The sequence below is a fragment of the Tachyglossus aculeatus genome, chromosome 6, assembly GCF_015852505.1.
Source record: "Tachyglossus aculeatus isolate mTacAcu1 chromosome 6, mTacAcu1.pri, whole genome shotgun sequence".
Taxonomy (NCBI): Eukaryota; Metazoa; Chordata; class Mammalia; order Monotremata; family Tachyglossidae; genus Tachyglossus; species Tachyglossus aculeatus.
Window position 1 is genome coordinate 61,339,528 of NC_052071.1, and position 26,020 is coordinate 61,365,547.

A 26,020-nucleotide genomic window follows, 5' to 3' on the forward strand; every position below is an offset into this window, starting at 1 on the left:
CGCGCAGGCGCCGCTGGGGCCTCCCCGCCTCAGTGAGCGCCGTGAGGCGGGGGGAGCGGCCGCCATGACGGCTCCGCCCCCGCCCCCGCCGAGCTGAGGCGGCGCCGCCGCAGCAGCAGCCGCGGCCGTTCCGGTGGAGCCGAGCCGAGCCGAGCCGAGCCGGTCCGAGCCGGTCCGAACCGGTCCGAGCCGGTCCGAGGCGGTCCGGTGGCGCCGTCCGGGGCTCAGGGCGCCGGGCCGTCGGACGGCGGGGTCCGGCCCCCGTCGGGCGCCCTCGGCCCCGGGAGCAACAGCGGGAACGAGCCCCGGACCGGGACACAGAAGAGGTGAGCCGAACCGGCCTCCTTCTCCTTTTCCTCCTTCTTTTCCTTTTCCTCCTTTTCCTCCCTTTCCTCCCATCCCGCTGTCCCGGCTCCGGTCCCCCGTCATTCCCCGTGCCCGCCTTGCCCTCCGCCGCCACCTGTTCCTGGGCCTGGGCTCCACAGCACCTCTATAGCAATCAATCAATCAATCAATCAATCGGATTTATTGAGCCCCTTCCTTCCTCTCCCCCTCGTCCCCCTCTCCATCATCATCATCAGTCGTATTTATCGAGCGCTTACTATGTGCAGACCACTGGACTAAGCGCTTGGGAAGTACATCATCATCATCAATCGTATTTATCGAGCGCTTACTATGTGCAGAGCACTGGACTAAGCGCTTGGGAAGTACATCATCATCATCATCAATCGTATTTATCGAGCGCTTACTATGTGCAGACCACTGGACTAAGCGCTTGGGAAGTACATCATCATCATCATCATCAATCGTATTTATCGAGCGCTTACTATGTGCAGAGCACTGGACTAAGCGCTTGGGAAGTACATCATCATCATCATCATCAGTCGTATTTATCGAGCGCTTACTATGTGCAGACCACTGGACTAAGCGCTTGGGAAGTACATCATCATCATCATCAATCGTATTTATTGAGCGCTTACTATGTGCAGAGCACTGGACTAAGCGCTTGGGAAGTACATCATCATCATCATCATCAATCGTATTTATCGAGCGCTTACTATGTGCAGAGCACTGGACTAAGCGCTTGGGAAGTACATCATCATCATCATCAATCGTATTTATCGAGCGCTTACTATGTGCAGAGCACTGGACTAAGCGCTTGGGAAGTACATCATCATCATCATCATCATCATCAATCGTATTTATTGAGCGCTTACTATGTGCGGAGCACTGTACTAAGCGCTTGGGAAGTCCAAGTTGGCAACATAGAGAGACAGTCCCTACCCAGCAGCGGGCTCACAGTCTAAAAGGGGGAGACAGAGAACAAAACCAAACATACTAACAAAATAAAATCAATCAATCAGTCGTATTTATTGAACGATTATGTGTGCACCCCCCCATCTTACCTCCTTCCCTTCCCCACAGCACCTGGATATATGTATAGATGGTTGTACATATTTATTACTCTATTTTACTTGTACATATCTATCCTATTTATTTTATTTTGTTGGTATGTTTGGTTTTGTTCTCTGTCTCCCCCTTTTAGACTGTGAGCCCACTGTTGAGTAGGGTGTTTGTACATATTTATTACTCTATTTATTTTACTTGTACATATCTATCCTATTTATTTTATTTAGTTGGTATGTTTGGTTTTGTTCTCCGTCTCCCCCTTTTAGACTGTGAGCCCACTGTTGGGTAGGGACTGTCTCTATGTGTTGCCAACTTGTACTTCCCAAGCGCTTAGTACAGTGCTCTGCATATAGTAAGCGCTCAATAAATACGATTGATGATGATGATGATGATGATGATGATGATTGAGCGCTTACTGTGTGCGGAGCACTGGACTAAGCGCTTGGGAAGTACGGTTGAGTGAATGAGTTTATTTATTTTATACACATTTATTCTATTGATTTGATTTTGTTAATATGTTTTGTTTTGTTGTCTGTCTCCCCCTGCTAGACTGTGAGCCTGCTGTAGGGTAGGGGCCGTCTCTCTATGTTGCCAACTCGTACTTCCCAAGCGCTTAGTCCAGTGCTCTGCACACCGTAAGCGCTCAATAAATACGATTGATGATGATGATGACTGTCTCTATATGCTGCCAACTTGTACTTCCCAAGCGCCTAGTCCAGTGCTCTGCACACAGTAAGGGCTCAATAAATACGATTGATGATGTGCGGAGCACTGGACTAAGCGCTTGGGAAGGACGGTTGAATGAATGAATTTATTTATTTTATACACATTTACTCTATTGATTTTATTTTGTTAATTTGTTATGTTGTCTGTCTCCCCCTGCTAGACTGTGAGCCCGCTGTAGGGTAGGGACCGTCTATCTATGTTGCCAACTTGTACTTCCCAAGCGCTTAGTCCAGTGCTCTGCACACAGTAAGGGCTCAATAAACACGATTGATGATGGTGATGACTGTCTCTATATGTTGCCAACTTGTACTTCCCAAGCGCCTAGTCCAGTGCTCTGCACACAGTAAGCGCTCAATAAACACGATTGATGATGATGATGACTGTCTCTACATGTTGCCAACTTGTACTTCCCAAGCGCTTAGTCCAGTGCTCTGCACACAGTAAGCGCTCAATAAATACGATTGATGATGTGCGGAGCACTGGACTAAGCGCTTGGGAAGTCCAAGTCGGCAACACGTAGAGACGATCCCTACCCAACAGCGGGCTCACAGTCTAGAAGGGGGAGGCGGAGAACAAAACCAAACATACTAACAAAATAAAATCAATCAATCAATCGTATTTATTGAGCGCTTACTGTGTGCAGAGCACTGCACTAAGCGCTTGGGAAGTACAAGTCGGCAACACATAGAGATGGTCCCCACCCAACAATGGGCTCACAATCTAGAAGGGTGAGACAGAGAACAAAACCAAACGTACTAACAAAATAAAATAAATAGAATAGATAGGTACAAGTAAAATAAATAAATAAATAGAGTAATAAATATGTACAAACATATACATAGATACAGGTGCTGTGGGGAAGGGAAGGGGGTAAGTTGGGGGGATGGAGAGGGGGACGAGGGGGAGAGGAAGGAAGGGGCTCAGTCTGTATATATGTTTGTACATATTTATTACTCTATTTATTTATTTTACTTGGACATATCTATTCTATTTATTTTATTTTGTTAGTATGTTTGGTTTTGTTCTCTGTCTCCCCCTTTTAGACTCAGCCCACTGTTGGGTAGGGACCGTCTCTATATGTTGCCAACTTGTACTTCCCAAGCGCTTAGTACAGTGCTGTGAACACAGTAAGCGCTCAATAAATACAATTGATTGATGCGAATATTACTCTACTTATTTTATTTGTACATATTTATTCCATTTCTTTTATTTTGTTCATTTGTTTTGTTCTCTGTCTTCCCCTTCTAGACTGTGAGCCCACTGTTGGGTAGGGACTGTCTCTATATGCTGCCAACTTGTACTTCCCAAGCGCTTAGTAGAGTGCTCGTCACACAGTAAGCACTCAATAAATACAATTGATTGATTTGAATATTACTCCATTTATTTTATTTGTACATATTCCATTTCTTTTATTTTGTTCATTTGTTTTGTTCTCTGTCTCCCCCTTCTAGACTGTGAGCCCACTGTTGGGTAGGGACCGTCTCTCTATGTTGCCAACTTGGACTTCCCAAGCGCTTAGTCCAGTGCTCTGCACACAGTAATCAATCAATCAATCAATCGTATTTATTGAGCGCTTACTGTGTGCAGAGCACTGGACTAAGCGCTTGGGAACTACAAGTCGGCAACATATAGAGACGGTCCCTACCCAACAGTGGGCTCACAGTCTAGAAGGGGGAGACAGACAACAAAACAAAACATATTAACAAAATAAAATGAATAGAATAAATATGTACAAGGAAAATAAATAAATAGAGTAATAAATCTGTACAAACATATATACATATATCCAGGTGCTGTGGGGAGGGGAAGGAGGTAAGGCGGGGGGGATGGGGAGGGGGAGAAGAAGGAGGGGGCTCAGTCTGGGAAGGCCTTCTGGAGCTGTTTTCAGTCATTCAGTTGTATTTACTGAGTGCTTACTGTGCAGAGCACTGTACTAAGCGCTTGGGAAGTTCAAGTCGGCAACATAGAGATGGTCCCTACCCAACAACGGGCTCACAGTATAGAAGGGGGAGACAGAGAACAACTGTGTGGTTGTTTGCCCAACTAGTATCATCCAAAGTATTTCTATTCCATTTAGGTGTGCACTGTGAGCCCGCCGTTGGGTAGGGACCATCTCTCTATGTGGCCAACTTGTACATCCCAAGCACTTAGTACAGTGCTCTGCACACAGTAAGCGCTCAATAAATACGATTCAATGAATGAAAGGGGAGACAGACAACAGAACAGAACATGTAGACAGGTGTCAAAATCGTCAGAACAAATAGAATTATAGCTAGATGCACATCATTAACAAAATAAATAGTATAGTAAATATGTGCAAGTAAAATTAATAGAATAATAAGTCTGTACAAGTATATTTTTCCTCTCCACCCCATCCCCTCCCCACAGCACTCGTATATATTTTTACAGCGTGGCTCAGTGGAAAGAGCCCGGGCTTGGGAGTCAGAGGTCGTGAGTTCTAATCCCGGCTCCGCCACTTGTCTGCCGTGTGACTTTGGGCAAGTCACTTCACTTCAGCTCAGTGGAAAGAGTCCGGGCTTGGGAGTCAGAGGTCATGGGTTCAAATCCAGCCTCCACCAATTGCCAGCTGTGTGGGGCAAGTCAACTTCTCTGGGCCTCAGCTCCCTCATCTGTAAAATGGGGATTAAGACTGTGAGCCCCACATGGGACAACCCGATCACCTTGTACCTACCCCAGCGCTTGGAACAGTGCTTTGCACATAGTAAGCACTTAATAAATGGTATCGTATATGCATATAGTACAGATTTATTACTCTATTTTACTTGTAGATATTTGCTATTCTATTTATTTTGTTAATGATGTGCATATAGAGCTCACCTCCTCCAGGAGGCCTTCCCAGACTGAGCCCCCTCCTTCCTCTCCCCCTCCTGCCCCTTTCCATCCCCCCAACCTTACCTCCTTCCCCTCCCCACAGCACCTGTATATATGTATATATGTTTGTAAGTATTACTCTATTTTATTTGTACATACTTATTCTATTTATTTTATTTTGTTAATATGTTTTGTTTTGTTCTCTGTCTCCCCCTTCTAGACTGTGAGCCCACTGTTGGGTAGGGACCGTCTCTATATGTTGCCAACTTGTACTTCCCAAGCGCTTAGTACAGTGATCTGCACACAGTAAGCGCTCAATAAATACGATTGAATGAATGAATATAGCTATAATTCTATTTGTTCTGACGATTTTGACACCAGTCTACATGTTTTGTCTTGTTGTCTGTCTCCCCCTTCTAGCCTGTGAGCCCGCTGTTGGGTAGGGACTGTCTCTATATGTTGCCGACTTGTACTTCCCAAGAGCTTAGTCCAGTGCTTTGCACACAGTAAGCGCTCAATCAATCAATCAATCAATCATATTTATTGAGCGCTTGCTGTGTGCAGAGCACTGGACTAAGCGCTTGGGAAGTACAAGTTGGCAACATAGAGAGACAGTCCCAACCCAACAGTGGGCTCACAGTCTAGAAGGGGGAGACAGAGAACAAAACCAAACATATTAACAAAATAAAATAGATATGTACAAGTAAAATAAATAAATAAATAGAGTAATACATATGTACAAACATATACATATATACAGGTGCTGTGGGGAAGGGAAGGAGTTAAGAAGGTGGGGATGGAGAGGGGGACGAGGCAGAGAGGAAGGAGGAGGCTCAGTGTGGGAAGGCCTCCTGGAGGAGGTGAGCTCTCACTAGGGCCTTGAAGGGAGGAAGAGAGCTAGCTTGGCGGAGGGGCAGAGGGAGGGCATTCCAGGCCAGGGGGATGATGTGGGCCAGGGGTCGACGGTGGGACGGCGGGACATCTCCATCTGGATGTCTGCCCGCCACCTAAAACTCAACATGTCCAAGACTGAACTCCATGTCTTCCCTCCCAAACCCTGCCCTCTCCCTGACTTTCCCATCACTGTTGACGGCACTACCATCCTTCCCGTCTCACAAGCCCGCAACCTTGGTGTCATCCTTGACTCCGCTCTCTCATTCACCCCTCACATCCAAGCCGTCACCAAAACCTGCAGGTCTCAGCTCCGCAGCATTGCCAAGATCCGCCCTTTCCTCTCCATCCAAACCGCTACCCTGCTCGTTCAAACTCTCATCCTATCCCGTCTGGACTACTGCATCGGCCTCCTCTCTGATCTCCCATCCTCGTGTCTCTCCCCACTTCAATCCATACTTCATGCTGCTGCCCAGATTGTCTTTGTCCAGAAACGCTCTGGGCATGTTACTCCCCTCCTCAAACATCTCCAGTGGCTACCAATCAATCTGCGCATCAGGCAGAAACTCCTCACCCTGGGCTTCAAGGCTGTCCATCCCCTCGCCCCCTCCTACCTCCCCTCCCTTCTCTCCTTCTCCAGCTCAGCCCGCACCCTCCGCTCCTCTGCCGCCGCTAATCTCCTCACCGTACCTCGTTCTCGCCTGTCCCGCCATCGACCCCCGGCCCACGTCATCCCCCGGGCCCGGAATGCCCTCCCTCTGCCCACCCGCCAAGCTCGCTCTCTTCCTCCCTTCAAGGCCCTACTGAGAGCCCACCTCCTCCAGGAGGCCTTCCCAGACTGAGCCCCTTCCTTCCTCTCCCCCTCGTCCCCCTCTCCATCCCCCCCATCTTACCTCCTTCCCTTCCCCACAGCACCTGTATATATGTATATTTGTACGTATTTATTACTCTATTTATTTATTTTACTGGTACCTATCTATTCTATTTATTTTATTTTGTTAATATGTTTGGTTTTGTTCTCTGTCTCCCCCTTCTAGACTGTGAGCCCACTGTTGGGTAGGGACTGTCTCTATGTGTTGCCAACTTGCACTTCCCAAGTGCTTAGTACAGTGCTCTGCACACAGTAAATGCTCAATAAATGCGATTGATTGATTGACAGGCGAGAACGAGGCGTGGTGAGGAGATTAGAGGCAGAGGAGCGGAGGGTGCGGGCTGGGCTGTAGAAGGAGAGAAGGGAGGTGAGGTAGGAGGGGGCGAGGGGATGGACAGCCTTGAAGCCCAGGATTAGGAGTTTCTGCCTGATGCACAGATTGATTGGTAGCCACTGGAGATTTTTGAGGATATGATTGAATGAATGAATACAAGTGCTGTGGAGAGGGGAAGGAGGTAGGGCGGGCAGGGGGATGGGGTGGAGGAGAAGAAATGGGGCTCAGTCTGGGAAGGCCTCCTGGAGGAGGTGTCCGGCAGGGAGGTGACCGGGCCTCGGCCCCCGCAGGAGGGATGGGGGGAAGGAAGGCGAGGGTCGGTGGGAGGGGGCCCCCGCTTCCCTCCTCGCAGCCCCGAGCTCGGTGCCCGGGCCCTCTGGGGTCCTGGGGCTTGCCCGGACGCTCTGGCCCCGGGGCCAGGCCCGTGGGCACCCCCCGCTGCCGTGCCCTCACCTCGGGCACCCCACACCTCGGCTCGGGCCGGGAATGTCTCTGGCCCTGCAGCAGGCTGTCCCCGCCGCCGTGCCGTTGCAACTTAATAAAAATAATAATAATAATTTTGGGATTTGTTAAGCACTTATTTTGTGCCAAGCACTGTTCTAAGCACTAGGGGAGTACAAGGTAATCAGGTCATCCCAAATGGGGCTCACAGTCGTAATCCCCATTTTCCAGATGAGGGAACTGAGGCACAGAGAAGTTAAGTGACTTGCCCAAAGTCACAAAGCTGACAAGTGGCAGAGCCGGGATAATAATGATGGCATTTATTAAGCGCTTACTATGTGCAAAGCACTGTTCTAAGCGCCGAGGAGGTTACCAGGTGATCAAGTTGACCCACGGGAGGCTCACAGTCTTGATCCCCATTTTACAGGTGAGGTAACTGAGGCCCAGAAAAGTTGCCCAAAGTCACACAGCTGACAATTGGCGGAGCTGGGATTAGAACCCACGACCTCCGACTCCCAAGCCCGCACTCTTTCCACTGGGCCTGCTAGTCACCTTCCCTTCTTGAGCTCTGGCCTGCCACATGGCAGTGGGGCGTTTCGGACAGAACCAGGAGAGAGTACTGGGAGGTGATAGTAATAATAATTATGGTATTTAAGTGCTTACTATGTGCAAAGCACTGTTCTAAGCGCTGGGGGGATACAAGGTGATCGGGTTGTCCCACTTGGGGCTCACAGTCTTAATCCCCATTTTAAAGATGAGGTACTGAAGTTAAGTGGCTTGCCCAAGGTCTCACAGCTGAGAAGTGGCTGGGCCGGGATTCGAACCCATGACCTCTGACTCCCAAGCCTGCGCTCTTTCCATTGAGCCACGGATTTCCAGAACCCCCTGTGACCTGCCCCCTTTCCCTTCAAGGCTGTCTGTAGGGAGGAAGCTCGTGGCCAAGTGTGCGCGGTGCCAGAGGGAGAACCATGTAAAATTCCTAATTGTGGAGCTGAATGTGTTAGTAAAGGCATCCTTGAAGCTTTTTTTACGCATACAGGGTATGAAGAGGTATGCTCCACTGCATTGTAGCCTATTTTCTTTTCTGAACTTGTAACACTTTTAATTGCAATTTTATTTTGCCTCTGAGGGGCTGTAATTTTAACTCTTTATAGAATTCAAGCTGAAGTAACGGAAACCAAGAGGAATGGGAGTTCCTAGCACACTTTAATTTTTCTTTCTTTTGTCGATTCTCCAACCCCTGCCAAAACCCCCTCCAATCACTTTCTTAGAACCCTGCCAGTTAGAGAAGCAGCGTGGCTCAGTGGAAAGAGCACGGGCTTTGGAGTCAGAGGTCATGGGTTCAAAACCTGGCTCCGCCAACTGCCAGCTGTGTGACTTTGGGCAAGTCACTTACCTTCTCTGTGCTTCAGTTACCTCATCTGTAAAATGGGGATTAAAACTGTGAGCCCCCCGTGGGGCAACCTGATCACCTTGTAACCTCCCCAGCGCTTAGAACAGTGCTTTGCATATAGTAAGCACTTAACAAATACCATCATTATTATTATTATTAGACCTTTGCATTCATTCATTCGTTCATACAGTTGTATTTATTGAACACTTACTCTGTGCAGAGCACTGTACTAAGCGCTTGAAAAGTACAATTCAGCAACAGATAGAGACAATCCCTACCCAGCAGCGGGCTCACGTTCTCAGGTGTGGTGATTTTTTCACATCAGTGGCACTCTCTCGAAGCCATCCTGATGTCCATGCCCGTACCCTTCCCCTCTCTGAAGTTTATTTTAACATCTGGCTTCCCTGCTAGATTGCAGACTCCTTCAGGGCAAGGATCATGTGCTTCAAAGCACTGTACTAAGCACTTGGGAGAGTACAATATAACAATTGACAGACGCATTCCCTACCCAAAGCGAGTTTACAATTTAGAGATGAGCTTATGAGTGAGGTAGCATTCATTCATTCATTCAATCATATTGAGCGCTTACTGTGTGCAGAGCACTGTACTAAGCGCTTGGGAAGTACAAGTTGGCAACATATAGAGACGGTCCCTACCCAACAGTGGGCTCACAGTCTCAGTCCGGAGGCAGCAGTGAAATCCAAGAACTTCTAGCTTAGATTAGATCATGTCAACCAATTCTGTTGTACTGTTCCAAGCGCTTAGTACAGTGGCCTGCACACAAGTGCACAGTTGGTAGCTTTGATTGACTGATTGATGGATTGATGCTGGAGCCTGAGTTCGGACACGGAGGAATGTGGAGACAGCTTTGGACCAACTCTCACTTCGGGAGTGGAGAGCTGGTATGTCTCAACCTGGCTGTGAGCCAGCAAACAGCGGGTTCACCGGATGCCCGATGAACCGTTACTGCCTCTCGTGAGCTGTTTCCTGCCCTGCTGAAACCGTCTGCCCCATTCGGGAGGCCCAGGGCGGCCGTCCAGAGCTTGCCCGGACGTGGTTGGGACTGACCGCTCCTGTCTCTCTCGCCACTGGCCTCCTGCTCACGCTCTCCCCGTTCACAGATGAGAGGCCACAGCTCTCCCCAAGTTCAGAGCCCTTCTGAAATCCCAACTCTTCCAGGAGACCTTCCCTGATGTAACCTCTCATCTCCCCTCCCTATATCCTTCCTCCTCTCCCACCCCTGCCATTTCAAGCCTTCCATTTCACCTGAATGCCTCCATGCCTGCTCCCTTTCCAGAAGCAAATTGCTCAGGTGAAGGAGAGGGGAAGGGTGGAAGTCGTGGCCGGCCGGTGGCTCAGGTGATGTGGCAGAGGTGACTGGCAGGTGGCTCACCTGATGGAGAGGAAGATGACAGAGGTTGTTTCTGGCAACTGGTTCAGGTGATGGAGAGGAGGATTGGCAGAAGTTATTTCTGGCAGGTGATGGAGAAGAGGATTGATGGAGATTGTGACTGACAAGTGGCTCCTGCGATGGAGAGAGGAAGGGACGGAAGTTCATTCATTCGTATTGAGCCCTTACTGTGCGCAGAGCACTGTACTAAGCGCTTGGGAGAGTATAGTATAACAATAAACAAACACGTACCCTGCCCACAACAACCTTACAATCTAGATGGGGAGGCACACATTATTAATAGTAATAATAATGATAACGGTACTTGTTAAGCACTTACTATGTGCCAAACACTGTTCTAAGCATTGGGGTAGATTCCTTTGATCATGTTTAGTAAGTGCTTACTGTGTGCAGAGCACTGAACTAAGCACTTGGGAAAGTACGGTACAACAATAAACAGTGACATTCCCTTCCCACAACAAACTCACAGTCTAGAGGGGGAGACGGACATTAATATAAATAAGTAAAATTACAGTTTTGTTCGTATATACCTAAGTACGTTAATCAGGTTGGACACAGTCCCTGTCCCACATAGGGCTCACCTTCTTAATCCCCATTTTACAGACGAGGTAACTGAGGTTTTGAGAAGTTGTGACTTGGTTACACAGCAGACATGTGGCGGAGCCAGGATTAAAACCCAGGACCTTCTGACTCCCAAACCCATGCTGTATCCACTAAGCCGTGCCGCTTCTCTACGTTAATATAAATGAATAAATTATAGGTATGGACATAAGTGCTGGGGGGCTGGGAGGGGGATGAATAAAGGGAGCGAGTCAGTTGTGACTGGCAGGGGGCTCAGGTGATGGAGCAGAGGAGTGTCAGAGATTGTGACTGGCAGGTGGTTCAAGTGACGAGGAAAGGGCAGCTGGTTCAGGTGATGGAAAGGGTGGGCCGGTACCCATCTGGTCAGAGGGAGCCGCTGGGCTCGGCCTGTTGGCAGCACACCCAAAAAGGTGACGGAATAGGCCTCAAGCCAACCTAGTTAGCAGTTGCACTGCTCCTTCTGTCAGTCCGTCAGTCAGCCAGTTGTATTTATTGAGTGCTTACTATGTGCAGAGCACTGTACCAAGCACTTGGGAGAGTACAGTATAAGAGATACATTCCCTGGCCACAATGAGCTTACGGTCTAGAGGGCAAGATGGGCATTAATATAAACAGATAAAATAAAATTACAGATATGTACATAAGTGCTGTGGGGCTGGGAGGTAGCATGAATCAAGGGTGCAAGTCAAGACGATGCAGAAGGGAGTGGGAGAAGAGGAAAGGAAGTCTCGGGTTGAAGGAGATGTGCCTTCAATAAGGCCTTGAAGGATGGGAGAGTAATTGCCTGTCAGATATGAGGAGGGAGGGCGTTCCAGGTCAGAGAGAGAATGTGGGCGAGAGCTTGGTGATAAGATCGACAAGACTGAGGTACAGTGAGAAGGTTGGCATTAGAGGAGCAAAGTGTGTGGGCTGGGTTGTAGCAGGAGAATTGCAAGGTGAGATAGAGGGAGCGAGGTGATTGAGTACTTTGAAGAAGGTGATGGTGAGGAGTTTCTCTTTGCAGAGGTAGATTCATTCGGTCGTATTTATTGAGCACTTATTGTGTGCCGAGCACTGTACTAAGCGCTTGCGGGGTATGGACAACCACTAGAGTTCCTTGACGTGTGGGGGAATGTGGACTGAACATTTTTGTAGAAAAATGATCCAGGCAGCAGAGTGAAGTGTGGAATGGTGTGGGGAGAGACAGGAGGCAGGCTGGTAATCAAGGCAGGATAGGATAAGCGAGGTGAAGCATGAGTAAGCGCTTAGTACAGTGCTCTGCACACAGTAAGCGCTCAATAAATACGATTGATTGATTGGTAAGTGCCTGGATTAATGTGGTAGTATCTGGGATAGAGAGGAAAGGGCAGATTTTAATGATGCTGGGAAGGTCGAACTAATGGTATTTAGTGATGAATCGAGTATGTGGGTTGAATGAGAGAGAGGAGTTAAGGATAATGCCAAGGTTAGGGGCTTGTGAGACAGGGAGTATGGTGGTGCCGTCTAGAGTGATAAGGAAATCGGGGCGGACAGGGTATGGGCGGGACTATAAGGAGTTCTGTTTTAGACACGTTAAGGGACATGCACTGCCCCTTCAGTGCCAGTGTGCCCTCCACCAGCCCCCAGCTTCTGGAAATGCCCAGTGAGGTGATTCTAATCCTTGTTCCTCCACTTGTCTGCTGTGTGGCCTTGGGCAAGTCACTTCACTTTTCTGTTTCTCAATTCCCTCATCTGTAAATTGGGAATTAAGACCATGAGCCCCATGGAGGACAGAGACTATGTCCAACCCAATTTGCTTGTATCCAGCCCAGCGTTTAGTTCAGTGCCTGGCACATTATAAGCGCTTAACAAATACCACAATTAGTACTGTTATTGTTATTTAAAGAGAATCGGGGACCTGGGTCCCCACTCCGGCTCCACGACCTGCGTGCAGTTTGATCCCGAGCAAGCCACTTAAATTTTCTGTCCCTCACTTTCCTCGTCTGCAAAATGGGGTTTAATTACTTATTGTTTCTCCCCTGTAGATCATGAGCCCCAGGTAGGACAGGGACGGTGTCCACCCTGATTATCCTGTATGTACCTGTCACCCGTCTCCTGGGGACGGGTTCGTTCCGTAATCGGCGCAGTGAGAGACAAAGAGAGGCCGGGGACGGAAAGCCTGAGTTTTATATAAAATTGATTCTGCGAGGTGAATTGAATTATTTAATCGTTTAGGCTCAATGAACTTCCCTTTTTGGGAGGAATGTAATCAATTAGTAATATTAGAGCTTCCCTAGCGGGAGGAACACACATATTCGCTACCTACACGTGGCAGAGCCCCCAGGTCCCACCCAGGCGGAATTCCCTTACAGTTTGTTTGCACATGGTGGGGTGGCACCCCCATAGCTCTCACCCATGTGCACTTCCCACTGGGGAGGAATCCACTTGAGTAACGCACCCATGGAGAAGCCCCTAGCTCCCACCCACGAGTATTTTCCACTCGGGAAGAATCGATTCATTCATTCCATACCCATGGCGAAGCACCTGGCTTCTCGCCCCATGAGCATCCAGCGGGACGGGACCCTCACCCATCCCACGGCTCCTCACTTGGTGCTGGCAGAGCGGACTTCTCACGCTCTGGACAGAGGCGCCCTGCAGCCATCTACTGCAAGTCTCGATCCTCTGCAGAGAGGGCCAGAGGCCGCAGGTATTTATCACCTGTGCTCCTAGGCCATTCCAGCTTTCAGCCTCAGTTTATCCAATCTCTGCCCTCCGCCCGCCTCCGTACCTAATTTGATTGGCACGGGTGCGAGGGACACCTTCTGTATTTCCGGGTTGGGCTGTCAATCTAGCAGTTTTGGTCATGGGGAGCGGTATCCCACCCTCACTTCCGAGTTCCGTCTGCCGCTGGACCAGGCGGCCACGAGATAGCATTTGACCTCGAGATGGCCGATACCCCAGGGTCACCTTGGGACAGCACCCCAGTGCTTAGTACAGTGCAGACTTTTAGACTGTGAGCCCACTGTTGGGTAGGGACTGTCTCTATATGTTGCCAACTTGTACTTCCCAAGCGCTTAGTACAGTGCTGTGCACACAGTAAGCGCTCAATAAATACGATTGATTGATTGATTGCAGAGTACGTAGTAAGCCCTTACCATATATCACAGGGTCCGCCCTGATACGGGTCAGACTCCAGCAGCCCCCGAGGGAGGGCTAACTTACGATGTGTTAGCCTGGCCGGCAGGCTCACCACTTCAGAGCTGTGATAGCCTCACGGGACGGCCCGCCCTCGGACAGGCACAACCGGGAGACACATTGTAGGTTTTGGATTTTGGGGGCGAGGCACAAGGGCTGCAGCGAGAGGTTTCCACTCACGCGGTCTTCTCGGGAGCAGAAAGGATTTCCGTACAGGAGACTGTGCGGGGCTGGGTGTACCGACCCGGCTCCAGCAATTCCTGCCCCTACTCTGGCCTCCGGTCTCCGTCCCTCCCCCTGGTCTCCCTTGGCCTGTCTGATTCAGAGAAGCAGCGTGGCTCAGTGGAAAGAGCCCGGGCTTTGGAGTCAGAGGTCAGGGGTTCGGATGTCGGCTCCACCACAAGTCTGCTGTGTGACCTTGGGCAAGTCATTTAACTTCTCTGAGCCTCAGTTACCTCATCTGTAAAAATGGGGATTAAGACTGTGAACCCTACATGGGACAACTTGATCACATTGTATCCCCTCCCAGCGCTTAGGACAGTGCTTTGCACATAGTAAGTGCTTAACAAATGCCATCATTATTATTATTATTATTATCGGTGTGAACGGGGTGGGTGCCTCCTGGACCATCGCGCTAGGGCGGACCAGTGCGGCCTGGACCATCGTGCCACCTGGTTCATGGCAGAGAGAAGAGGGACTGATCAATTAGCAAGTCAGTGGTGTTTTTTGAACACGTACTGTGTACAGAGCCCTGTACTAAGCACTTGAAGGCAAGTGATGCCTTGGCTACTGGGGTGGGGCTGGGGTGAGCGGCTGGAGTGTGGGCTTTTCCCAAAATCCCTCCTGTCCCTTTCCTGGGGGAGGGGAGGCGGGCGGGCAGGTGAGCTAGGGACGTTGTCCAAGTGTCCAAGCGAATTCCATTGGCCTTTCGTGGCCCAAAGGATGACCTAAATGTGTTTCCAGGTTTTCGTGACAGTGGTGGTTGTTGATCGTGTGGCAAGGTCTCTAGACTGTGAGCCCGTTGTTGGGTAGGGACCATCTCTGTATGTTGCCGACTTGTACTTCCCAAGCGTTTAGTACAGTGCTCTGCACACAGTAAGCCCTCAATAAATACTATTGAATGAATGAAAGGTCTCGCAGGCAGACGATTGCCGGCCCATCCATGGACTCCTGCAGTGGTTTCTTCGGCTCCCTGCCACGGTCTAGAGGACCATGGAGGGCCTGCAGTGGCTAATTTTGAAAATGAACCAGCCCGTGGTTTCTCAACCAGCATTCTATGCCCCCGGAGCCCCCCAAACCTCATGGGTGTTTTTGTTTCCTGCCCGGACCGGCTGGGTGGTGTTGTCCTCAGAGTCACTGAGCTTAGAGGACGCAGTTCTGGATCCCTACCCCCAAGTCCGGTTCCTCCTCCCCCCACCTCCAGAGAGGGGCATCCCTTGTGTTGCACCGTTGTTCTGAGAGGTAGGAGCAGAAAGGGGTTCATCAGAAAGGCCCCTTCCTCAGCCCAACCATTTCCTCCAGGCTCTAGGACAGCCCCCATCTGGATTTCCTGCCGGCACTGCACCCTCAACTTATTCAAAACTGAACTCCTCATCTTCTTTACCAAATCCTCTCCTCCCCCTGATTTTCCCATCACTGTTACCAACCCCACCACCATCATCCCCATGTCACAATCTGACGACTTTGGCATTATCCTCAACTCATCCCTCTCCCCTTCAACCGATTAACAAATTCTGTCGGTTCTATCTTCACAGTATGTCCAGAATCTGCCCCTTCCTTTCCAGCGAAACAACCAGTTGTCCAAGCACCCGGCACCACCTGGCTCAGCTCCTGCAGCAGCCTCCTCCCGAACCTGCCTGCCTCCAGCCTCTGCCCTCTCCATACTTTACTCTGCTGCCCGGGTCGTTTTTCTAAACCGTCGGTCTGTGCATATCTCTCCCCGCCGCAACCTCTTCCAGTCAGTCAATCGATGGTATTTATTGAGCGCTTACTGTGGGCAGAGCACTGTATTAAGCACTTGGGGGAGTACAGTGTAGCAGAGTTGGTCGCTGTGCTTCCTGCCCACAATGGACTTACAGTCCAGAGAAGACAGACGTTAATAGAAATAGCCTCAGACCACCCAAGAAAACTCAGAAATTTAACGCAAATGGAAGGAAGACTGGACAGGAGCCGGGAGCAGAGCTGTTGGGTGGAAGGGCTTTCACTGTGTCCTGGTGACGGAAAACTCCCAGAAGCCCCCAGGGTGAGTCCCGTGCTGGGACTTGCTACTTCCATGTGGAGGCAGAGCGGAAGATGGGAAGGAAGTCAGGGGATACCCATGGGGAATGGGGAAGCTGGAGAGAGCAGGCATAGCTCCGCCTTCTCCTGGCTTTGGAAGCTGCCTAGCTGGCTGATTGGCTGGTCTTGTCATTCTCCCAGGGGCTCTAATCCGTCGAGGGATTCTGGGAACTGTAGTCATCCCGGACTTAGGGGCTGTCGCTCTCAGGAGGCGAGGGCAGCACAGTCAGCAAACGTCCTATCCAGTCCACCATCCCTTTCGCTTCCTTTCCTCCTCTGCAGCCAAACCCCCACCTCCAGGAGTCGGCCTTCTTCTCTCGGGGCCCTCTCCTCCCTCCTCTCGGCCACCCCCCTTCGGAAAGCTCTGTGCCAAGAAGCGCAGGAGGAGAGAAGCCGGGCACGAGCCCCCGGACCTTCAGGGGGCAGGAAGAAAAGGGGCACCCCATTGGCAGGGCCCCACTCCCCTTGGGAAGGCCAAGCTCTGCCCACTCCCCCTGGCTTAACCTCCGCGGTGTTGATCCGGCGAGGTTCGTTTCAGTGACCTGGCACCGCAAAGGAAGACTGACGGCTTCGTGAGTCGTCCCCAGCGGTCGGGGCCTTAATATGAAGGGATTGTTTGCCAGGGTCCTCTGCCTCTGAGAGTGCGGTTGGAGTTCTCCATGTCCGGGCAGCGGCTGCTCCCAATAAGAGGGTGCAGGGCCGGGTGAGGATCTCCCGGAGCCCACCCGTCCTCCCCTCCCCCTTATCCTTAACTTCCCCAAAGTCGCAACATCCGGATCAAGACCTGTGTTTCACAAACCTCTTGTGGTCTGGGACTGCTGCTGTGTGCCCCCTCCCCGTGCCCCGGTGCCCCCCAGCGAGAGGGGAGAAGAGGAGGAAACGGAGCTGGTGTAAACGAAAGGCCCGGCAAGAGCTCTGCGGGGGCTGAGCCACTGGGCCGTGGGGGCGGGGGGAGAGGGGATGCCCCCAGCCTGGGAGGATGAGACCTCGCTCGGAGGGTGAGGTGGTCACGGGGGCCTCCTCGGAAATGGCTGCTGCCCCTTGACTCTGTCGCTCCTCGTGCCTTCGTGCCATCTCCATCCGTGCGCCCGCTGAGATCGCTCTGCTGTTCCCTTCTCCAGGCTTTCAGCTCAGGCGCAGGGGGTCAAGTCAGGGCCTGCGGTAGGGTTCCTGGGGAAGGTTTTGAGGCAGGCATGCCCTGAGCCCCGGCCTCAGTGCTCCGCTGGTCTGCGGTTGCGTTCCCGGCGAAGGCTTTGTAGCGGGTGTGCTCTGGGATCAGTACTCCCCTGGCCTGTGGTGGATTTCCAGGGAACTCTGTGGCAGGAGGGCTCTGGGCTGTGGTGTGCCCACAGCCCTCACTCTCCCCCTCCACCCCCTGTGGCTTTGATCTGGACTGAGAAGCTGCTTAGAGTGAGCCCTCGGGGCCTGGTGCCCCAGAGTAGAGGAGGGCAGGAGAAGGCAGGCCCGCTGGTGCTGCTCCTCCCAGCTCCTCTCCTGCCTCCCGGCAGTGGCTGGCCCATCTGAGTCAGGGTCTGGCTCATCTCTCACCCCTGCCATGGCAGGGAACCTGGGGAGTTCCTTACTAATAATGATAATTGCAGCATTTAAGCACTTAAAATGTGCTAGGAATTGTAATGATGATGGCATTTATTAAGCGCTTACTATGTGCAAAGCACTGGGGAGGTACAAGGTGATCAGATTGTCCCCTGGAAGGCTCACAGTCTTAATCCACATTTTACAGATGAGGGAACTGAGGCACAGAGAAGTTAAGTGACTTGCCCAAAGTCACACAGCTGACAATTGGCGGAGCTGGGATTTGAACCCATGACCTCTGACTCCAAAGCCCGTGCTCTTTCCACTGAGCCACGAATTGTAGTAAGCGCTGGGGTGGATACCAGGTAATTGGGTTGGAGACAGTCTCTGTCCCACATGGGGCTCACAGTCTTAATCCCCATTTTACAGGTGAGGTAATTGAGGCACAGAGAAGTGAAGGGATGTACCCAAGATCATAAGGCAGACAAGTGGCAGAATGGGATTAGAGTCCAGGTCCTTCTGATTCCCAGGCCCTGCAGTGTGGCCTTGAGGATAGAGCAAGGGCCGGGGATCAGAAGGACCTGATTTCTAACCCCAGCTCCGTCACTTGTCTGCTGCATGACCTTGGGCAAGTCACTTTACTTTTGGGCCTCAGTTGCCCCATCTGAAAAAAAGGGATTAAGATTGTGAGCCCCCATGTCGGACAGGGATTGTGTCTTACCTGATTAGCTTGTATTGACCCCAGGGTTTAATTCAGTGCTGTCACGTAGTAATAAGCACTTAACAAATAGAGCAGGAATGTGGCTTAGTGGAAAGAGCATGGGTTTGGGAGTCAGAGGTCATGAATTCTAATCCTGGCTCTGCCACTTGTCAGCTTTGTGACTTTGGGCAAGTCACTTAACTTCTGTGTACCTCAGTTACCTCATCTAGAAAATGGGGATGAAGACTGGGAGCCCCATGTGGGATAACCTGATCACCTTGTACCTTCCCCAGCGCTTAGAACAGTGATTGGAACATAGTAAGTGCTTAACAAATACCATCATCATTATTATTATGTACCATTAAAAAAAAATGACGGACCCCATCCAGGTGTCTGGGCCGCCATCTGCAACAGGCAGGCATGCGGGTGCAGCCACAGCCGTGGATGCTGACGGATCGGGCCACTTGGCTGGGGTGGATGGATGGGATGGACTGATGGGTGGATGGACTGGCTCAGTGACGTTTGGCCCTTTTCCCCTCCGGCAGGGGCCAACCAACCCCGAGGGGATGGATCACCCGGTGCACAGAGGGGAGCTGATGTCTGCGGTTCTCCACGACCGGGACCGGTAAGTTCCCGCCGCGCTTCATCGTTGCAGTCCACACCACGCCACCTCCCCACTCCCCCGGCCTTGGGGGCAACCCTTCGCAGGGCAAGAGGGCCCAGCAGCCCCCCAGGACAGGGGCCAACCCTGTTGTCCCAAGAGTGAATGGTGTCACTCCTCTGGGTTCGGGAGTGCCCCGAGAGCCTGCTCTGAGAGCACGTTCATTCATTCATTCATTCAGACGTATTAAACGCTTACAGTGTGCAGAGCACTGTACTAAGCCCAGCGGTCACACCCACTCCCGGTGGCTGTAGGTGGGTGGATTGGGGTTGGGAGGGACGATCACGGGGCGGGGCAGGCTGAGCCCCCGGTGTTATGGCCCCCGAGGAAGCGTGTCACCAAGCGACCCTTGGTGGCTCCGGCCCTGTGCCGTGGGTCTCCGCCAGCCGTGCCCCTGCTGCCGGTCAGGGCTCGGGGAGCAGCGAGCTCTTGAGGCCATCTAGTCCCGCCCGTCTGGGCAGGGACGGGGGAGGCTGTCTCGGCTGCCACCGCCTCTGCTCCCAGGGAAGAGGGGATGCAAGCCAGATGGAAGAAGGGAAGCCCCATCCTTTGGCCGCCGGCATCAGGTGGAGGGATGGGGGAGTGGAGGAGTCCGGCTGCAGCAAGCGGTGGACTGAGGGTTTCTGATGCTACACCCCTAGCCCTGGGACCCGTAGCTTCACCTCTCTGCTCTGTGCACCTGCTCCTCCCCAAGCTGCTGTCTCTGCTCCTCCCAGGCCGGTCTTCTAGCATCCCCAACCCTCCACTCTTGACTCTCCCGCCTCCGTCCCCTCGCTCACACCGTTCGCCCGGCCCATCCCGAGCCAGACCCCAGCTCTCCCCACGCTCGGCTTCCTCCAGCCGGCCTCCCTTCCTCCCACTCATCTTCTTCAGCCAGCCTTCCCAGGTAAGTCTCTCCTCCCCCCAGGTTACACCCCCCAACTGTCTCTCAGCACTCAGGGGATCCGCTGAACACTGGGAGACTTGGGGCCTCTCCCCCTTTTCTCCTTCTACCTGTCTGTAATCAATTTCAGTGTCTGTCTCCATCGCTAGAGTGGAAGCTCCTTGAGGGCGGGGATTGTGCTCCACGGGCTCTCCCACACCCAGTGGAGACTGGATGGGTTGATTGAGGGAGCGCTTTGCCCTAGATCTGGTTGGGCAAGTGACTTGTATTTCATTTGGAATTCAGGAGCGTGGCCTAGAAGACAGAATGAGTCTGAGAGAGTCGGAACGACCTGGGTTATAATGCCGGCTCCACCGCTTGTCTGCCGTGTGACCTTGGGGAAGTCACTTTACTTCTCTGTACCTTTGTTCCCTCATCTGTAAAATGGGATGAAGACTGTGAGCCCCGCGTGGGACAGTCAGTTCACTTCTCCATGTCTGTGGGATGGGGTTTGAGACTGTGAGCCCCAGTGGGGACATGGACTGTGTCCAACCTGATTACCTTGTATCGACCTCAGCGCTTAGAATAGTGCCTGGCACATAATAAGTGCTTAATAAATGCCATTTAAAAAAAAAAAAAAAAAAAGACTTGGGGTGAGGACGGAGTCGCCGTCAGAGCAGGTGGGGAAGGAGCCAGCAGGGATATGGTAAGGATGGATGGATCGGTCAGCAGTCCACCTGCCTGCCCAGTTGGGCAGGCTGCTATCCAAAAGTGACTTGATGGGGCTTTCTGAACTTCATTCATTCAGTGGTATTTATTGAGCATTTACTGTGTGTGTGGAGCAGTGTACTAAGCTCTTGGAGGAGTAGAGTGCAACAATAAACAGACGCATTCCCTGCCCGCAACGGCCTATAGTGTAAAAGCTGGGGCTATTTCTATTTGGGGTGGGCCACAGCTTGCCACCTTTTAGCGGATTCTTTTCTGAGTGGCCACCGTGTCCACGCGGGAAACTCCGAAGCCCCCAGCCCATCTGCGCTCAGGCTTAGACACGTCGGAGGATCCGGGCGTCGGGTGGCCGGGGCACTTTGGTCTGAGAGGGCGGGTAGGGCGGGGCAGGGCTTCCTACAGCATTGACTGACCAGAATGACCGGAGGAGGTGGGGGGACGTGGCACTGGGTAGATTTCTGAGCTCGCCGCCTTCTGATGGGGTTTTGATCCAAGGGGTTGCTAGCACATAAAGCCTTGGGAGTCTGGCTTGCAGGTTGGGTTGAATCTGGGGGAGCCCAGGGTCTGGACCTTCCCTCTGGGTGGGTGGCAGTGATTGTGCCCCTGAAGGATGGGCTGCTTGGGGTGGCGGTAGATTCCCTATGCCGGGTGAGGGTCCCCTTGCTCACCCAAATCCTCCCCGACAGGCACACGTCCCCAACTCTCTCTTGGTGCTTTATTGTGTCCATTGAGCGGTCGTGACCGGCCAGAATTCCCCAGCATACACAGGAAGTTTCAGGACCGCAGACCTCCTCGTGGACGGCCTTTGAGTGGCCCTGTAGCTGGTGATTCATTTGACGTTCAGGCAGACGTGGTCCTTGGGGTTAAGCGTGAGTCACATGGAGGTCATTCGGTATTAAACGTCTGTTTCCTGCCCCGGGCTCGGCGTCGAGGACATCCAGGGGGTGTGAGACCCACAGTGTTCAAGACGTATTTTGGGAACCCATTGCACATTCTGTTTAATCATCTGTTTAATTTTATCATCACCATCATCATAAGGATTCGGGTATGCAGGGCGTGTGCAGGGCCCTGGGTGAACGTAAATGTGGGTGTGGTTAGGTATTTGTCAGAATTTTTTTGTAGCAGGGAAGCGTGCAGAGTCCGGGGTGCACATTTTAACATTTGTAGCTAGGTATTTGTTATTTGTTTCTGTGGCTCCCCCATTCCATCTTTGCCCACTTGACTGCCACCGTGTTCCTCTCCCACCTGTGCCTGTTGTTTTCGGTGACTTCCCGCCTTCCCACCTTTTACTGCTCCGTTCTCCCACCTGCCCCGGCAGGAGGCTAGGGAGTAAAGTGGGTGGTTGTGTGTGTTATGGTGGGGGGCGGTGAACAGCTGGCCCTTGAGGACCCCCAACCTCAGGAATCATGGGATCCAAGATGGTCCACCAGACCCAGAGGCCAGAAGCTGGTTGGTTGATGAGCTCCGATAGCGGCCTTTCTGAGCACTTCTTCTCAGAGCCAGTTTTCAGTCAGTCAGTGGGATTTATTGAGCACCTACTGTGTGTAGAGCATTGTACTGAGCATTTGGGAAAGTACAATACAATGAGTTGGGAGGCACGATTCCTGCCTGCGAGGAACTTACAGAATACAGGGGGTTCAGTCTCTGTTCCCTGCTGTAGACTAGCGTGCTCACTTTTTCACTCCTCTAGCACCAGATTGCTTACTGTGGCCCAGTCTCGTCTGTCTTGCCACTGACCCCTTTTCCATATCCTCCCCCTTACCTGGATCTCCCTCCCCCTCCATATTATAATTTATTATTATTGTATTTGTTAAGCGCTTACTATGTGCCAGGCACTGTACAAAATGCTAGGTGGATACAAGCAAATCGGGTTGGACGCAGTCCCTGTTCCTCATGGGGCTCACGGTCCTAATGCCCATTTCAGTGATGTAACTGAGGCAACGAGAAGTGAAATGATTTGCCCAAGGTCACAAAGCAGACAAGTGGCGGAGCTGGGATTAGAACTCATGACCTTCTGACTGCTAGGCCCGTGCTGTGTCCACTACGCCAAAGCATTTGTTTAGCACTCATATGCCATATATGCCAGACCAACACTTTTCCCACCTTCAAACTTTGGTGAAGTCAAGTCTCCTCCTCTGTTCCCTGTCCCCCTCCCCCTTCTGCTTTGTCTGTGCACAAAGCAACATTTATGAGAGACCAATCTTTGCGTCTGTGACCTTTGGACATTTGTTATTGATCCCACCCTCGGCCCCACACTCATGCATATATATGTAAATTATATTTACATCTATCTCCCCCTCTAGACTGTAAACTTGTTTTCGGCAAAGGAACGTGTATACTAACTCTTATTGTAGTCCCCCAAGTGCTTAGTACAGTACTCTGTGCACAGTAAGTGCTCAATTAATTTGATTGATGTATTTGTTAGGAACAGGTCTCTATGTATGGGGAAGACATTACCCACCCCTGCGTTTGCATATTGAACCAAGAGCCCTGGAAGTAGGTGCGCAATGGCTAAAACACAAATTTCTCATTTAACCAGGTGATACTGGTTTGGGGGCAGAGGTATCCCTCCCAGAAAGCTTCGCCAGGATGTTTGTGTGTCTCTGTGTAGTAGCGGGCCTGATTTGACTTGTATGTGTTCAAGTGCTTAACGTATAGATGTTTAACAAATAACACAGTTATTATTACTATTATCAGCTGCTAAGAAAACATTAAGGTGTTAAGCCTGATTTTAGGGGCTTTTGGCAATAATGGTTGCTTGCCAAAGGAGTGTTCTGTTCAGTTTGTTTAGGATACATTGTATGAGACCCCAGCCTTCAGTATCAACTGGGTTCATCCATTCCCCTCCTTGCAGTTCAGCAAATAGCTGAGGTCAGTGCTGGGACCCTCCCTGAGAGGCTGGACCGGGGGGGGGGGGGGGGGGGGGGGGGGGTTAGGGGTCCCTCCTGGAGTGGACAGAATGTGGTTGATGATGATGATGATGATGATGATGGAGGCCATATGGGGCAGAGGTTGATGATGATGATGGAGGCCATATGGGGCAGAGGAGGTAGGCCAGAGTGCCCTGGGGTGGACAGGACACTGGTGTGAAGGATTTGGACAGGAGTTGGGGTGCCCTGGACTTCGTCCCCCTCTCCATCCCTCCCATCTTACCTCCTTCCCTTCCCCACAGCACCTGTATATATGTATATATGTTTGTACATATTTATTACTCTATTTATGTACTTATTTTACTTGTACATATCTATTCTATTTATTTTATTTTGTTAGTATGTTTGGTTTTGTTCTCTGTCTCCCCCTTCTAGACTGTGAGCCCACTGTTGGGTAGGGACTGTCTCTATATGTTGCCAACTTGTACTTCCCAAGCGCTTAGTCCAGTGCCCTGCACACAGTAAGCGCTCAGTAAATACGATTGATTGATTGATTGACTATTCTATTTTGTTAATGATGTGCACAGAGCTTTAATTCTATTTGTTCTGACGATTTTGACACCTGTCTACATGTTTTGTTTTGTTGTCCGTCTCCCCCTTCTAGACTGTGAGCCCGTGGTTGGGTAGGGACCGTCTCTATATGTTGCCGACTTGGACTTCCCAGTGCTCAGCACACAGTAAGCGCTCAATAAATACGATTGAATGAATGAATAAATACGATTGATTGATTGATTGGTGTGTGTGGGGGGGCCGCCCAGCGTTTTTCACGCGTGCCTGTGGACCCCCTGGGAAGCCGCCCGCCCCGCCCCGCCGTCTCTCCGCTGCAGAGCGGCCCCGCAATCGGGCCGGGCCGGGGGTCCGCACCCCGGAGCCCCCCCGGAGACCCCCGAGCCCCCGGGCGGCCATGGGCCTGTTTGGGCCTGGGGCCCCGGGCCCGCCCAGCCTGCGGACGGAGGCCAAGTGGCTCCTCCTCCTCCTCCTCCTCCTCCTCCTCCGGTGACCGGGCTCCGGGGGGCCCGGGGGGCCATGCTGAGCTTCCTGGCCCGCCTGCTGAGCTGCTGCGGCCCCCCGGAGGACTGCCCCGAGGACGGCAAGGCCATTCTCTGCAGGTAACGGCCGCCGGGAGGGAAAAACGGACGGATGGACGGCCTCCCCACACTGCCCCGGATGAATAAACGGGCTAGCGGAGGACGGGCCCCCCTCCCCCGCACCGCTGCATTGTGTGTGTTTGTGGGTCTGTGTGTGTGTGTGTGTGCGCGCCCCCCGCAAACCTGCATTGTGTGCGCGCCTGCTCCTTCCCCGCTAAACGCCCTGCGGGCCCTCCCCGCCCCCCCCGGTACTGTCTGCTTCCGTCCCTTCGGCCAAGCCGCATTGTGTGCACCTGCCGCGGCGACCACCGCCCCGCAAACCTACCGGGGCCGCCGCCGCCCCCCGCCAAGCCGCATCAATCAATCAATCGTATTTTTTGAGCGCTTACTGTGTGCAGAGCACTGGACTAAGCGCTTGGGAAGTCCAAGTTGGCCACATCTAGATACAGTCCCTACCCAATCCCCACTGCACTTACCCCCATCTTACCTCCTTCCCTTCCCCACAGCACCTGTATATCTGCATACATGCTTGTACACATTTATTACTCTATTTATTGACTGATTTTACTTGTACCTAGCTATTCTTTTTATTTTGTTAGTATGTTTGGTTTTGTTCTCTGTCTCCCCCTCCTAGACTGTGAGCCCACTGTTGGGTAGGGACTGTCTCTATGTGTTGGCCAGCTTGTACTTCCCGAGTGCTTAGTCCAGTGCTCTGCACACAGTAAGCGCTCAATAAATGCGATTGATTGACTGATTGATTGCACTGACTATGTGCGGCGGCCACCCCCTCCCCTTCTCTCTCCTCCCCTCCCCTTCTCTCCTCTGCCCTCCCCTCCCCACTCATTGTGCTTGGTCTCCTCGGCTCTGGCTCTCCGCTGCTCCAGACCCCCGGGACCCGGTCGGGCCCGGCGGAGGGGGCGGCGAATTGGGCGGGGGCCGGGCTATGGAAAAGCCGCTGGCCGTGGCCGCGTTGGCGAGGACCCGGACGAGGACATGCCCCTGTCCCTGAAGTGGAAAGCGGGGGCCGCCGCCTCCTGGAAGCCCCCCGCGCCGCCGGGGCTGAAAGCATCCAGGTGGCCGCCTTGCCCCACCTACATGTGAGTGACGCCGGGGCCACCGGGCTGGCCCAGACCCCCGACCCTCGAAAGCGGGGCCGGGGGATGGAGGGATGCGGCGGCCGGAGGCCCTTGGAGCCCACA

General features: G+C 52.1%; 1 protein-coding gene across 1 annotated transcript in view; it reads left to right on the forward strand.

The window, feature by feature from the left end:
- The first annotated feature begins 200 nt into the window (after nucleotides 1-200).
- The window catches only part of KLHL13 (kelch like family member 13), a 46,468-nt gene continuing 20,648 nt past the window's right edge, over nucleotides 201-26,020 (forward strand). The window contains exons 1-2 of the mRNA XM_038748069.1: nucleotides 201-326; nucleotides 19,100-19,179. Of these exons, the coding sequence (XP_038603997.1) occupies nucleotides 19,121-19,179 (59 nt within the window). The 5' untranslated portion in view covers nucleotides 201-326; nucleotides 19,100-19,120. The remainder of the gene's footprint in view (nucleotides 327-19,099; nucleotides 19,180-26,020) is intronic.